This window comes from Mustela erminea, chromosome 6 (assembly GCF_009829155.1).
Source record: "Mustela erminea isolate mMusErm1 chromosome 6, mMusErm1.Pri, whole genome shotgun sequence".
Classification (NCBI taxonomy): Eukaryota; Metazoa; Chordata; class Mammalia; order Carnivora; family Mustelidae; genus Mustela; species Mustela erminea.
Window position 1 is genome coordinate 71,896,511 of NC_045619.1, and position 12,185 is coordinate 71,908,695.

Genomic DNA, 12,185 nt, shown 5'->3' on the forward strand with positions numbered 1-12,185 from the left:
ATTCAGCCTACCTGGTAGATTCCCCATAAGCAGTGCATGAAGAAATCGGCTACAGCTTATCTAGGAAATTGGATTGTAGACCAGTGATTCTCAACCACATGTGACTTTGCTCCCGGTGGAGATATTTTTGGTTGTCATACTGGGGAATAGGTTGCTTCTGATCTTGTTGGTGGAGGCTATAGTTGCTTCTAAACATCCTACAATGCACAGGACACCCCACCACCACCACCACCACCACATGTGACAGGGTATCATCTGGCCCCAAATGTCAGTTGTGCCAAGGTTGGGAAACCTTAATATTTTGCACCTACTGTTGTGGGTGTTGTGTTTAGGACAGATCAACTTCCACTATTATCATTAATAATCTGTATCATTTTGTTAATGGATAAATAAATGATAATGATACTTAGGAAAGTATTTTACATAATCTAGTATTTATTTTTTTGCATTCCTAAACAAGATATCCTATTTCATTTCATAAAGATAGTGAATTATTTTATTTAAAATAACAAAATATAGGGTGGCTCAGTCAATTGGTCATCCAGCTCTTGATTTTGCCCAGATCATGATTGGGATCAGATCAGGGTCCTAAGATAAGCCCCAGATCAGCCTCTATGCTAACTGGGGAGTCTGCTTGCCCCTTTCCCTCTCCCGCTTGGTCTCTCTCAAACAAATAAATTAATTAATTAATTAAATATTTTTAAAAAATAACTAAAATAACATAGTAAAATAAAGCTTGAAAAATAAAGATAAGGATATCAAGAATAAAATAAGAATTAAGTAATCTGAGACGTGAATAGGAAGAAATGTATGCACTGGAGTCGTGCATATTTATGAAATATGGAGCAGAGGTTACACTCTGAGCTTCATGAAAACTAGGCAAAGAGGAAACTAGAGATAAAAGCATACACTTACTCAACAGAGGTTAAGAAATCTTTCTTATGGATCCTAATAATAAAAGCTAATTAAAAAAAAGATTATGTCTTAGAGATGGAGCCAATAGGACGAAGGTATAAGAAAGGATTTATGATAATTCTAAGTATTTATAAAATCCTCATAATTTAAAAATCATCTTTTTACAAAGACTTGCCTTCACAGACAATAATCCCATCTCTTAATGGCAAAAGGACAGATATTTTCTTCAAATAATGTTTGTGTTGGCTTAGAGACATACAACCTAAAAACTAAGCCTCTAAGAGATTCGATAAACTAACACAAATCCTATTTTCCTTTAACTGTAGGAATTACTTAATTTTCTTCCATGGCGTCCTTAATCTTTTGTTTTTTAAATTATTTTATTTTATTTTATTTTTATAGACATATAATGTATTTTTATCCCCAGAGGTACAGGTCTGTGAATCGCCAGGTTTACACACGTCACAGCACTCACCATAGCACATACCCTCCCCAATGTCCGAAACTCCACCCCCTCTTCCAACCCCCCTCCCCCCAGCAACCCTTAGTTTGTTTTGTGAGATTAAGAGTCACTTATGGTTTGTCTCCCTCCCAATCCCATCTTGTTTCATTTATTCTTCTCCTACCCCCTTAACCCCCCATGTTGCATCTCCACATCCTCATATCAGAGAGATCATATGATAGTTGTCTTTGTCCGATTGACTTATTTCGCTTAGCATGATACCATCTAGTTTCATCCATGTCATCGCAAATGACAAGATTTCATTTCTTTTGATGGCTGCATAGTATTCCATTGTATATATATACCACCTCTTCTTTATCCATTCATCTGTTGATGGACATCTAGGTTCTTTCCATAGTTTGGCTATTGTAGACATTGCTTCTATAAACATTCGGGTGCACGTGTCCCTTCGGATGGCTACATTTGTATCATTAGGGTAAATACCCAGTAGTGCAATTGCTGGGTCATAGGGTAGTTCTATTTTCAACATTTTGAGGAACCTCCACACTGTTTTCCAGAGTGGTTGCACCTGCTTGCATTTCCACCAACAGTGTAGGAGGGTTCCCCTTTCTTCTCATCCTCTCCAGCATCTGTCATTTCCTGACTTATTGATTTTAGCCATTCTGACTGGTGTGAGGTGGTATCTCATTGAGGTTTTGATTTGTATTTCCCCAATACTGAGTGATATGGAGCACTTTTTCATGTGTCTGTTGGCCATCTGGATGTCTTCTTTGCAGAAATATCTGTTCATGTCTTCTGCCCATTTCTTGATTGGATTATTTGTTCTTTGGGTGTTGAGTTTGCTAAGTTCTTTATAGATTTTGGACACTAGTCCTTTATCTGATATGTCGTTTGCAAATATCTTCTCCCATTCTGTCAGTTGTCTTTTGATTTTGTTAACTGTTTCCTTTGCTGTGCAAAAGCTTTTGATCTTGATGAAATCCCAATAGTTCATTTTTGCCCTTGTTTCCCTTGCCTTTGGCGATGTTCCTAGGAAGATGTTGCTGCAGCTGAGGTCGAAGCGGTTTCTGCCTGTGTTCTCCTCAAGGATTTTGATGGATTCCTTTCTCACATTGAGGCCCTTCATCCATTTTGAGTCTATTTTCATGTGTGGTGTAAGGAAATGGTCCAATTTCATTTTTCTGCATGTGGCTGTCCAATTTGCCCAACACCATTTATTGAAGAGGCTGTCTTTTTTCCATTGGACATTCTTTCCTGCTTTGTCAAAGATTAGTTGACCATAGAGTTGAGGGTCTGTTTCTGGGCTCTCTATTCTGTTGCATTGATCTATGTGTCTGTTTTTGTGCCAGTACAATGTGTGCCAGTGTCTTGATGATGACAGCTTTGTAATAGAGCTTGAAGTCCGGAATTGTGATGCCACCAACTTTGGCTTTCTTTTCAATATTTCTTTGGCTATTCGAGGTGGTGTCCTTAATCTTTGATGAAACATATTTTCAGATCAGGAATATTCAGAAGATACTGACATTTTTTTTTTAATTTTTAAGATTTTATTTATTTGTCAGAAAGAGAGAGAGCACACATGAGCAGGGGGAGGTGCTGAGGAAGAAGCAGACTCTTGCTGAGCAAAGAGCCCAGTGCAGACTCAATCCATGACCTGAGCTGAAGACAGACGCTTAACCAACTGAGCCACCCAGGCATCCAGATATGGATCTTCTTTTAAAGAGTTATTTGTAATTACTCTCCATTCCATAAGAGGCTGTTGTGCATAGTTGAATAAGGAAAGCCATAGAAATTTTATTAGAGTGAAGCTAACTTACAAATGATCAATACTGATAGGCTAATGATATGCTAATGCTAAGAAGTACTTCATTTCAGCAGATTGAATTGTTTGATATTTTTGGAAGCTCAAAAACAAAAAGACCCAATAAACTAAATGTTATCATAAGGCATCAAGTGCCTTGTGGTCATTATTTCACCATTGCAGTATCTCTGGTTGCATGAATTTTATTTTTACATGGGTCGTCATGGCCTGGCATGAGCAAAGTCCAGTGGAGTACTTTACCCTATTGTGGTGATAAATATTTACTGTAGGAGGGAGAGAAGGTACTGCTGCTCATCTTGGACACACCTACATCTGTAGAACCAGGTACACAAAGACCTCTGTAGATGTTTCTTTGGAAATTGTTACCTTTGACCTAGTCTGCCATGTGGTAGCTCCAGAAGAGAAAGGTGAGAAAGATGACAAAGGGACAAAAAAATTCTCCAAAATTGTCAGAGTGTCAGGGTTTTTACCCCTGCATCTCAGTGTACTCTATATTTGTTGAAAAGCAAATGTTCTAGCGCACCTGGGTGGCATAGGCAATTGAGCGTCTGACTCTTGGTTTCAGCTCAGGTCATGGTCTCAGGGTTGTGGGATTGAACCTCACCAAAGGCTCTGTGCAGTGTAGAGTCTACTCAAAGATTCTGTCTCCCTCTACCCCTACCCCTCCTCTCTAAAAATAAATACATCTAAGAAAGAAAGAAAGAAAGAAAAGGAGAAAGAGAGAGAGAGAAAGAAAGGAAGATAGCTAGATGCCTGAGTGAGTTTTTTCTTCCCTAGTTGTCTTAACAGTAGTTCCTACTGCCATCTTAGGAGCTAGAACTAAATGGCTCTACATGATGGGTGGTTCCACTGAGGGAGTCTGGAATGTGTAGTAAGTGTGGTAATCATGTGAGACACAGATATCATTTGTTTTTGGTTTCCCTTTCTTTTCCTTTCCCTCTTGCCCAGGCATTAAAAATCTTCCTGTCAGGCCCCATATGTTCTAAGGTCTATCTTCTAGTGTCTTAGTATAATTAGCTTTATAACAGTGGTTCAATTATTCTAAGACAGGTGAATTGAGAAGTTACTCCTTTTCGTGTGACTTTGCCGGGCATGAAGGAATAGTAACATTGAGTAACACTGAGTCAGCTTTCCTGGATTAGATATAACACAGCAGGTTGTGTCCACATCTGGCTCCCATTCTTCTAAATTTTAGCTTGCAAAAGTCATTCTTTCCCATTCTATAAGTAACAACTATGATCCTTCAAAGTTGCTAGTTATCAAGTTTAATTTTTACTCTTGAAGGAAAATACACACAAACCCTGCATGCAGAAGGGAAATCTTATGCCGTTTTCCAGAAGAAGATTTTCTATATGACCTCTTTGTTTTCTCTTGTAGCTTTCAGGGCTGTTCACTGCCACAGTGAGTGGTCGAGCATGCATGGGTCTGGCCATGGTCCTGGTGATTTTCATGTAATCAGACAAGATCTGGTGTTGGAAGTCAGACATAATTCTATTGATTTTAGAAGAGAAAAATAGTCCTACACAGTTGAATTTGATTAAAAGTATCGCTGCTATGTAGAAGGTTGTAGAGGTAGTCTTTAGAAGTTAAGGACTATAATATTACTTAGGGAAAATGAAAGAGGTTTTTTGTTTTTGTTTTTTTGTTGTTTGTTTTTGTTTTTTAATGGAAGATGCCTACCTAGTAAAGGAACCCTATCTACTTTATCTTTCTTACTCTAATACTAGTACCTCTTTGACATGCAGATCACTGTGTTAGTCACTAGGGGAAAATAACTAAGCAGAACAAGTCAGGTCCTCTTCTCATGAAGCTTACTGCTTAGCAGGGAAGGCCACAAGGAAGTAAGAAAATAATTCCATAAGTAATTATTTGGTTAAACTTCTATAAATGCCAGGAAAAAGTAGTACTGGATTTTTTTTTTAATTTATTTGATAGACAGAGATCACAAGTAGTCAGAGAGGCAGGCAGAGAAAGAGAGAGAGAGGAGGAAGCAGGCTCCCCGCTGAGCAGAGAACCCGATGCGGGGCTCAATCCCAGGACCCTGGAATCATGATGTGAGCCAAAAGCAGAGGCTTTAACTCACTGAGCCACCCAGGCGCCCCAGTAGTACTGGATTTTAAAAGAACAAATAATAGTAACCTAACTGACTTGAGTCTGTGGGATCAACAAGGCTTTTTTAGGGGAATGCATAAATGAGTGATACTTGCTTATATTTTAAGGATAAACCAAAATTAATGAATCAAAAAAGTAAGGAGCTATAATATAAGTGGAGATAGAAGGTGGGGAAGAATATTCTAATTCTTCTTCAGTCTTTCTGTGGTCTGCTGTAGTGTCCTCCTCCTTTACATGGCCCTTAATCTGTCTTTGACTTCAGTTCTCTAAGTATTTACAGCATAGCAATGTACATTTCTGGGCAACATCTTTCTTCTGAAGACCTAATAGCTCCTCCAAAAAGTCTTATATAAGCTGCATATTGAGCACATCCAAACCGAGCTCATAAACCTCATATGTCCAATACCTCCTTCTCTTGTATTTTGGCAGGGTGTGTCCCCACCCACTGAAATCAGTTGGTACTTGCCCAACACAGAGCTCAAAGTTTCAACCTAGATTCTTCTCTCTCTCCATTGCCTGCACAATGCAACCAGTTACTTTCCTTCTGTCTGTCAACATTCTTATGCCTAATTTAATTTGCCTAGTTCAGGAGAATTGGATATGTGAACTATTCACTGCAATAACTCCCTTACCTTTATTCATACTGTTATGAGATGTACCTTTCTGACGCGAAAATCTAGTCCCCTCTTGCCTATAATTTTTTTTTAAATTGGCTGGCTAAAGCATACAAGAAATAGTCCAAAGACCTTTCTATACTATACCAGGAGCTTTCATGATCTGGTCTCTGTCTAACTTCTTAGCTTGTACCCTGCCATTCCCCTACCCTTACTATTGTGCTCTAGTAACTGAATTGCAGACGCACACACGTCCTCTGCAATGCCCTTCCTTAGATCGTTGGACTCACTTTTTTTCTAGTGTCACCTCAGATATTTTCTCTTTGACAAAGCCTTCTCTTATTCTTCTAGGTAGATTGAAATGTACCTTCTCTCCTGCTCCTCTGTATTTTGTTTAAGTAACTTATGTGGATGGTCTCCTTAGTAGACTGGGATACGCTATATCCTAAGCATGTTGTCTTTTTCTCATTATCTGTTTCACATCTAGTCCAGCCCCTGGCTGTTTTCTATTTTTACTTGTGGAAAAACAGCACTCATGCATCTCTGTCTCTATCTCAATCCTGTCTCTGCCTATCTTTCTAATCTCAACCTACAGCCCCCTCCAGCTACTACTCTAGCCCCTTCTTTCTGTAGATAAATACAAAAACAAAAATAAAAAATTTAATTTATCCTTCCCGTTCCTCTTACTCTCCTCTTTCCTTAGCCCACTGCACTCGGGTTTCTATCTCTGTCACTCCACTGAAGCTATTAAGTCAGTGGCATCCTAGTTTTTAAAATTCACTGATCGTTATATTGATCATTATATTACTTGATCTCCTGGCCACTTGATGTTGTTGCCCATACCTTTTCCTTCAACAGGCTTCTTGCTTAGTTTCTACTCATGGCTGAGTTTACCTTAGAGCATTTGCCTGCTCCTCTTGGCCTTTTCTCCAGGTTTCTCTTCCTTCGCCATTTATTAAATAGTACTGTTTTTCAGGTTCTGGCTTTGTTGCCTTCATTTCTGCCTCTGTATATACTCGCCAGGCAATCAGATAGCTTCCTATGAATTTAGTTTCCTCTATCTGGTCTTGTACCTGTGTTCTATTATGAAACAAGCTATAATTGTTGGAAGTCATTTATTGACTTTTCATTAATTAAGGAAGGAATCCAAAGCCCTTGATATCTAAGGCATGTCTTAGGAGGGAAAATCACCGCCAAGTCTTCATTTGTTTACCAGCTATCTCTTCTGAGCTTCACATTCTGCTTCCTAGCTGTGATCATTCAGATATCCCTTGCGTACCTCAAGCAGAATGTGTCTGATATTGAATTTGCTATCTTCCCTCAACATATGCACTTCCTCATCTGTGTTTCCTATCCACAACTTCTTCCTCTCCCGCATCCCCTCCCTCCTTGTCAGTCACATAATCCTAGGTATCTTTGAAGGTGTCCACTTCTCTTCATTCATTCACTGTTACTCTAATTCAAAGCACTGCCTTCATATCTCCATTACTGACCACTTCCAGTGGTCTCTCTGTCGGTCTTGGTCCTCCAATTCATTTGGTACATTCTGCAATCAGAGTGATATTTCTAAACTGAACCTATCTCACCCCCTCTTGTTTAAACCCTTTCAGTATTTTTCTGTTCTGAAAACAAATTCAGTAACTCTGAAAATGGTTTACAAGCCCCTTTGCTCTCTGGCTGTGCATGCTTTTTAAGTTCACTACATACTTTTCTTCACTTGCCGTTTACACCCACATTATAGTCATTTCGAATTTACATCAGTTCCTCATAAGGCCTGGATAACTCAAGGCCATCCAGTATGTGTTTTAATGGGTCTAAAATACTCTTCATCTTTACTTCATCTACCCCACTCTTGCTTGCCCCTCTGGCAGCGACTCTGCTGTATACCCTGGTTTGCCAAATGTGGATTGGGTTTTCTTTCCCTAGGGAGGTAATCAGTAAATACTTCAAAATTGATATTGAATAAATATAGTTGCAATTTAATGAATAGTAATTGAAAAAAATCTGATGCCTTCCAAATTCATATATCCAATTTGGGCTGACATTTTCAAACATCTGGTGAGCATTTTCATGATTCTAATTGGCACTTCTGGCTGAATGGCCATTAGGCAAATTAATGCATTAATTTCTGCCATACACCTGCTTCTCTTCATCTGTTTTCCGTCTTGCTCAAATTAACTAAAACCATTAAGGTTAGTCATTAGCTTTTTACCATAAAAAAAATCAAATTTCTTGATATCTAAAGCATACTATGTGGAACTCTCACTTAGGGGAAATTGTATTTTTTGTGTATGTGTGAGTAAATTAAGTCAGGGAATAATCATTAGTGAGAGGGAATTTTTTAGTCTGAGAGAGTTTTTTCCTACCTACCATACCAAGATGTTATTAACAATGTGCATGTGTGAAAATCTTATCGTTAGTAGCTTAATGCTAAACATCACCAGGCAACATACTTAGGTATATTTTCTTCAAAAAAGCATATGATGCTTTCCAAAGCCAAATCAGATCTATTTTAGGGGTTCCACTGGACTTTAATTTTGTGTGTAGTTTTAGAATTCAGGTCTTTCAGAAGGATGGAATTCAATTACGTTATTAAGAATCAGAACAGTAAAATGAACAGGCTCACAGGTGTTTTTCCTCCATAACATAGACATAACTAAATGTTTTTATTTTTTTAACTAAATGTTTTTAGACAAACATCTCTTTGTACAAGAATCATATCAAACAATAATTATACCCAAATGTTGCAGTTTGACCTATTATACACGTCTGTTTTTCTCACCAGTTCCTTAAGGGCCAGGCTGTATCTAAACCTTTTAAGTTTAGAGCCCCCCAAATATTCTTCCTTTCATGTTGTAGGGTTGTTAATTAGGAACTTAAATAGATTAAATTTGAATTTTAGGGGCACCTGGGTGGCTCAGAGTCAGTTAAGCAGCTGCCTTCAGCTCACATCATGATCCCAGGTTCCCTGGATCAAGCCCTGCATGGGGATCCCTGCTCAGTGGGGAGCCTGCTTCTCCCTCTCTCTGCCCCTTCTCCTGCTTGTGCTATCAAGTAAATAATGCTTGTGCTACCCCAAGTAAATAAATAAAATCTTTAATATAATAATAATAATAATAATAATAATGATAAATAATTTGATTTTTAAAGATAGGGAGGCTTTGGAGATACCAAATCCTTATATAGACTAGGAAACTATTCTAGGAAGATTACAAAAATTTATATAGCTAGTTGGAACAGAGTTGGGGTGGAACCCAGATCATTGTATGAACCCAGATTTTGTATGTAATAGGACAGTGCTGTCTATCTTTTGGAAGCCTACTAATTATTTCCTTGCTGATGAAGACATAAAAGAAAATTATCGTCTGTCTGGTTTGTCTTTAAAATAATGTCAAATCCCATTTGGGAAAGAAACAGTTATTTAATATGATATGTATTTATTTTTCTTACCCAATATATGCACAGATTCACTCTATATTTATATTTCATAATTAATGAACATTGTTTGCCATACTTGCAGTGTAAATGAATCTGAACCTTCTTTTGAAGCAACCAGAAGGTATTATTTCTATTTTAATCTGCGTTTAATAAAAAATAACTTTCTTTCTCAGACTTTACTTATAATCTCTTACTCCTGGTCATTTTATTCATTCTGATAGTGTATGAAGTTTTTATTAAAATGTGCCAACATATTTCCAATAGCAGTGGTTCCCAACATTTATAGGCTGCTAAAAAAAAGTTAACTTGTCAAACAAGATGGCCCATTGTGTCAAGATTTTCTTCTCCGTGAGTCGCAGAGGTCTCAACTTTGGCTGAAACTCAAACTGTTCTTAGCAAATTGGTTTTGGGACTTCATGAAATAAAAAAGCAAGAATATATATATTGTTTATGAGTTCAACAATGATGGGATCTGTCCCTCAGCTAGAGATGGGAAGACTGGGAGCGGGGAAGGGAAGCAGGCATGTCAGAAGTTGGGAACCACTGTTTTACTACATATATGGTTATCTAAGAGACTACTAGCATACTGTGTATCATCAACATGTCTTTTAAACTCCTAAGACATAATGTTTTAGGATGATTACTGAGCATTTCTAATTATTCCTTTTCTTAATCTTACTATCTTTTAACCTTGATTCCTTAATTACTGCTTACAGACCATGAACTAACTGTGAATTTTGACTTTTAAGCTGATCCCTTTCCTACCCCAATCCCATTGTCTTCTTTATCTTCAACTCACATGTATTTTCCTGGTTATTGCAAATTAAAGTCTGATGTGTAGACATCTGGTAGAATTTGCAAGCGAAAAAGAAATGGGGGAGGAGGAAGAGGTTACAATTTTTAAAAAATAAACTATTTCAATATGTTTTGAAATATGTACTTTTAAAATGTGTAATTATTTCAGTGTTGAGGTATATCCTCAATATATTATTCTTTGTTTGGAAATAATTAAATGTTATCTATTACCTTAAAATATGTTAACATGATTAAGCCACAGACACAGTACCAATTCATGTCTTTCTCTAAGGTCTGCATATTAAACTAATAGTTATGTAAAGTGCTTTTAGTAAAAAGTAAAATCTCTGTGGCTATCACAGAGAGCGTGTTACTATTGATTTTTTTTTAATTATTTTAAAAATTACACTCATTTTAGAAAGTAAATTTTCATTTTATTTAAACACTTCTTTAGCATAGCAAAATCAAATTTTGCACATTGGGAGACATTTTGATTAAATTCAAGTCCTTTTAATTTAGGTGAAATACTTAACCATTAAATAATAAGGTTGGTGGTTATTAAAATGTTCTTTCTTGAAAGTTTTCCATTTCTGTGTCTGAGATATTTTACCAGCTTCCATTTTCCTTAGTGTTGCTAAAATACACACAGCACAACACCCTTGTATAATTTTGGGGTTTTGTTTTTCTTTTTCATTTTCCAGTAGGAACAGGTATTCTGTGGCGTATGCAGCTCAAAAACCTTGGCTATTAAATGCTACAGTAGAAGAAAATATCACCTTTGGAAGTCCTTTCAACAAACAGAGGTAATTTTGAATGTATAAAATTTAGAATGAAAATGAGCAACTATTTCTAATCCTTATGTTTGGTTCATGGTTTCTGCAACTTACAGCCATGACTTCCTTTTTTCCCTGGTTGCCTACTTCCACCCCCACCGTAAGGTCTTCTGAGTCAACATTTTAAAGAGAAGTCTTACTGGAAGTCTCAGCCCATCCTATACATTTATTGAGAACAACTTGTACACCAAAACTAAACAGCCGAAATGGAATTGGGGGCGCGGGGCAGGGGAGTTACTGAGGTTACCGGTGAGTAGAAGGAAAAATCCAAGGAGCAGAAGGAAAGTTACTAGTGTAAAGACGAGGAAGAATGTGGGATCTGAGAGGTCTAGTTACGGAGAGTGGCCAGAATATGCCATCTCTCAACCGTCTTTAAATACCACCAGAGTGCACAAAGGCATAACCTTTACCTGAAGCCATCACCTCGAACCTTGAAAGTTAAGCATTAGGTCAGGGGAGATCAACTTATTTAGTAATGGAGGCTCTGCTAGAGTAACAAAAACTTATTTGACAAAAAAATCAATGGGTTTACAAAAAAAAAAATTAGGTCACTGGAAAGACATAAGGAGAGGTGGGAAGAGGAAAGCAGATAGTGTGGGAGGACGAACCTAAATTTCATAGGAGCTCTTGGGGCCTGGGCAACGAAAGTCAGAAAAGGACTTATGTGTACTGACAGTAGCAAGCTAGACTATAAACAAAAGCTGAAGTGATGTAGTGGAGTGCCTTAAAAGCCAACTGGATATAATTCAGTGCATTCTGGGAGGCGCAGTAAGTTTTAGAAAGGGGAATAACAAAGTAAATGTGATGTTTAATCTGGAAGTGTAATGGTAGATACATACAGGATGAATCTGAATTCGTAGCGAGGAGACGTTTAGACGTTTATTGGAATAATCGTCCAGGCATGCAGCGTTCATTGCCTGCACTCGGGGGTGACTGCGGAAACTGAAAAGAAGAGACAGTTGACAGAAAACCATTCTAGAATAAGAATGGAAAAGTAAGAGCAAGGGGAAGAAGGATTATTCAAGAATGACTTTTTGATATTTTAAGACTAGATGATTGAGAAAGTGAAACTGTGGATATTTTCCCCAGCATTCTCTAGCTCCATGCTTCCCTAAACTTCCAATTCATCATTTCTAGTCCCAGCCTTAGATCTATTTGTGTATCGCCAGTCCTCAACCCTTTCCATTTCTCCT

General features: G+C 37.7%; 1 protein-coding gene across 14 annotated transcripts in view; it reads left to right on the forward strand.

Annotated features, from left to right (window-relative positions):
* ABCC9 (ATP binding cassette subfamily C member 9) overlaps nt 1–12,185 on the forward strand; it is a 137,175-nt gene that overhangs the window by 64,529 nt on the left and 60,461 nt on the right. For 12 of the 14 annotated variants that reach the window (XM_032347705.1, XM_032347696.1, XM_032347695.1 and 9 more), the window contains 2 exons: nt 9,447–9,485; nt 10,861–10,962. In XM_032347705.1, the coding sequence (XP_032203596.1) occupies nt 9,447–9,485; nt 10,861–10,962 (141 nt within the window). The remainder of the gene's footprint in view (nt 1–9,446; nt 9,486–10,860; nt 10,963–12,185) is intronic. The other 2 variants (XM_032347707.1, XM_032347706.1) reach the window with 1 other exon arrangement.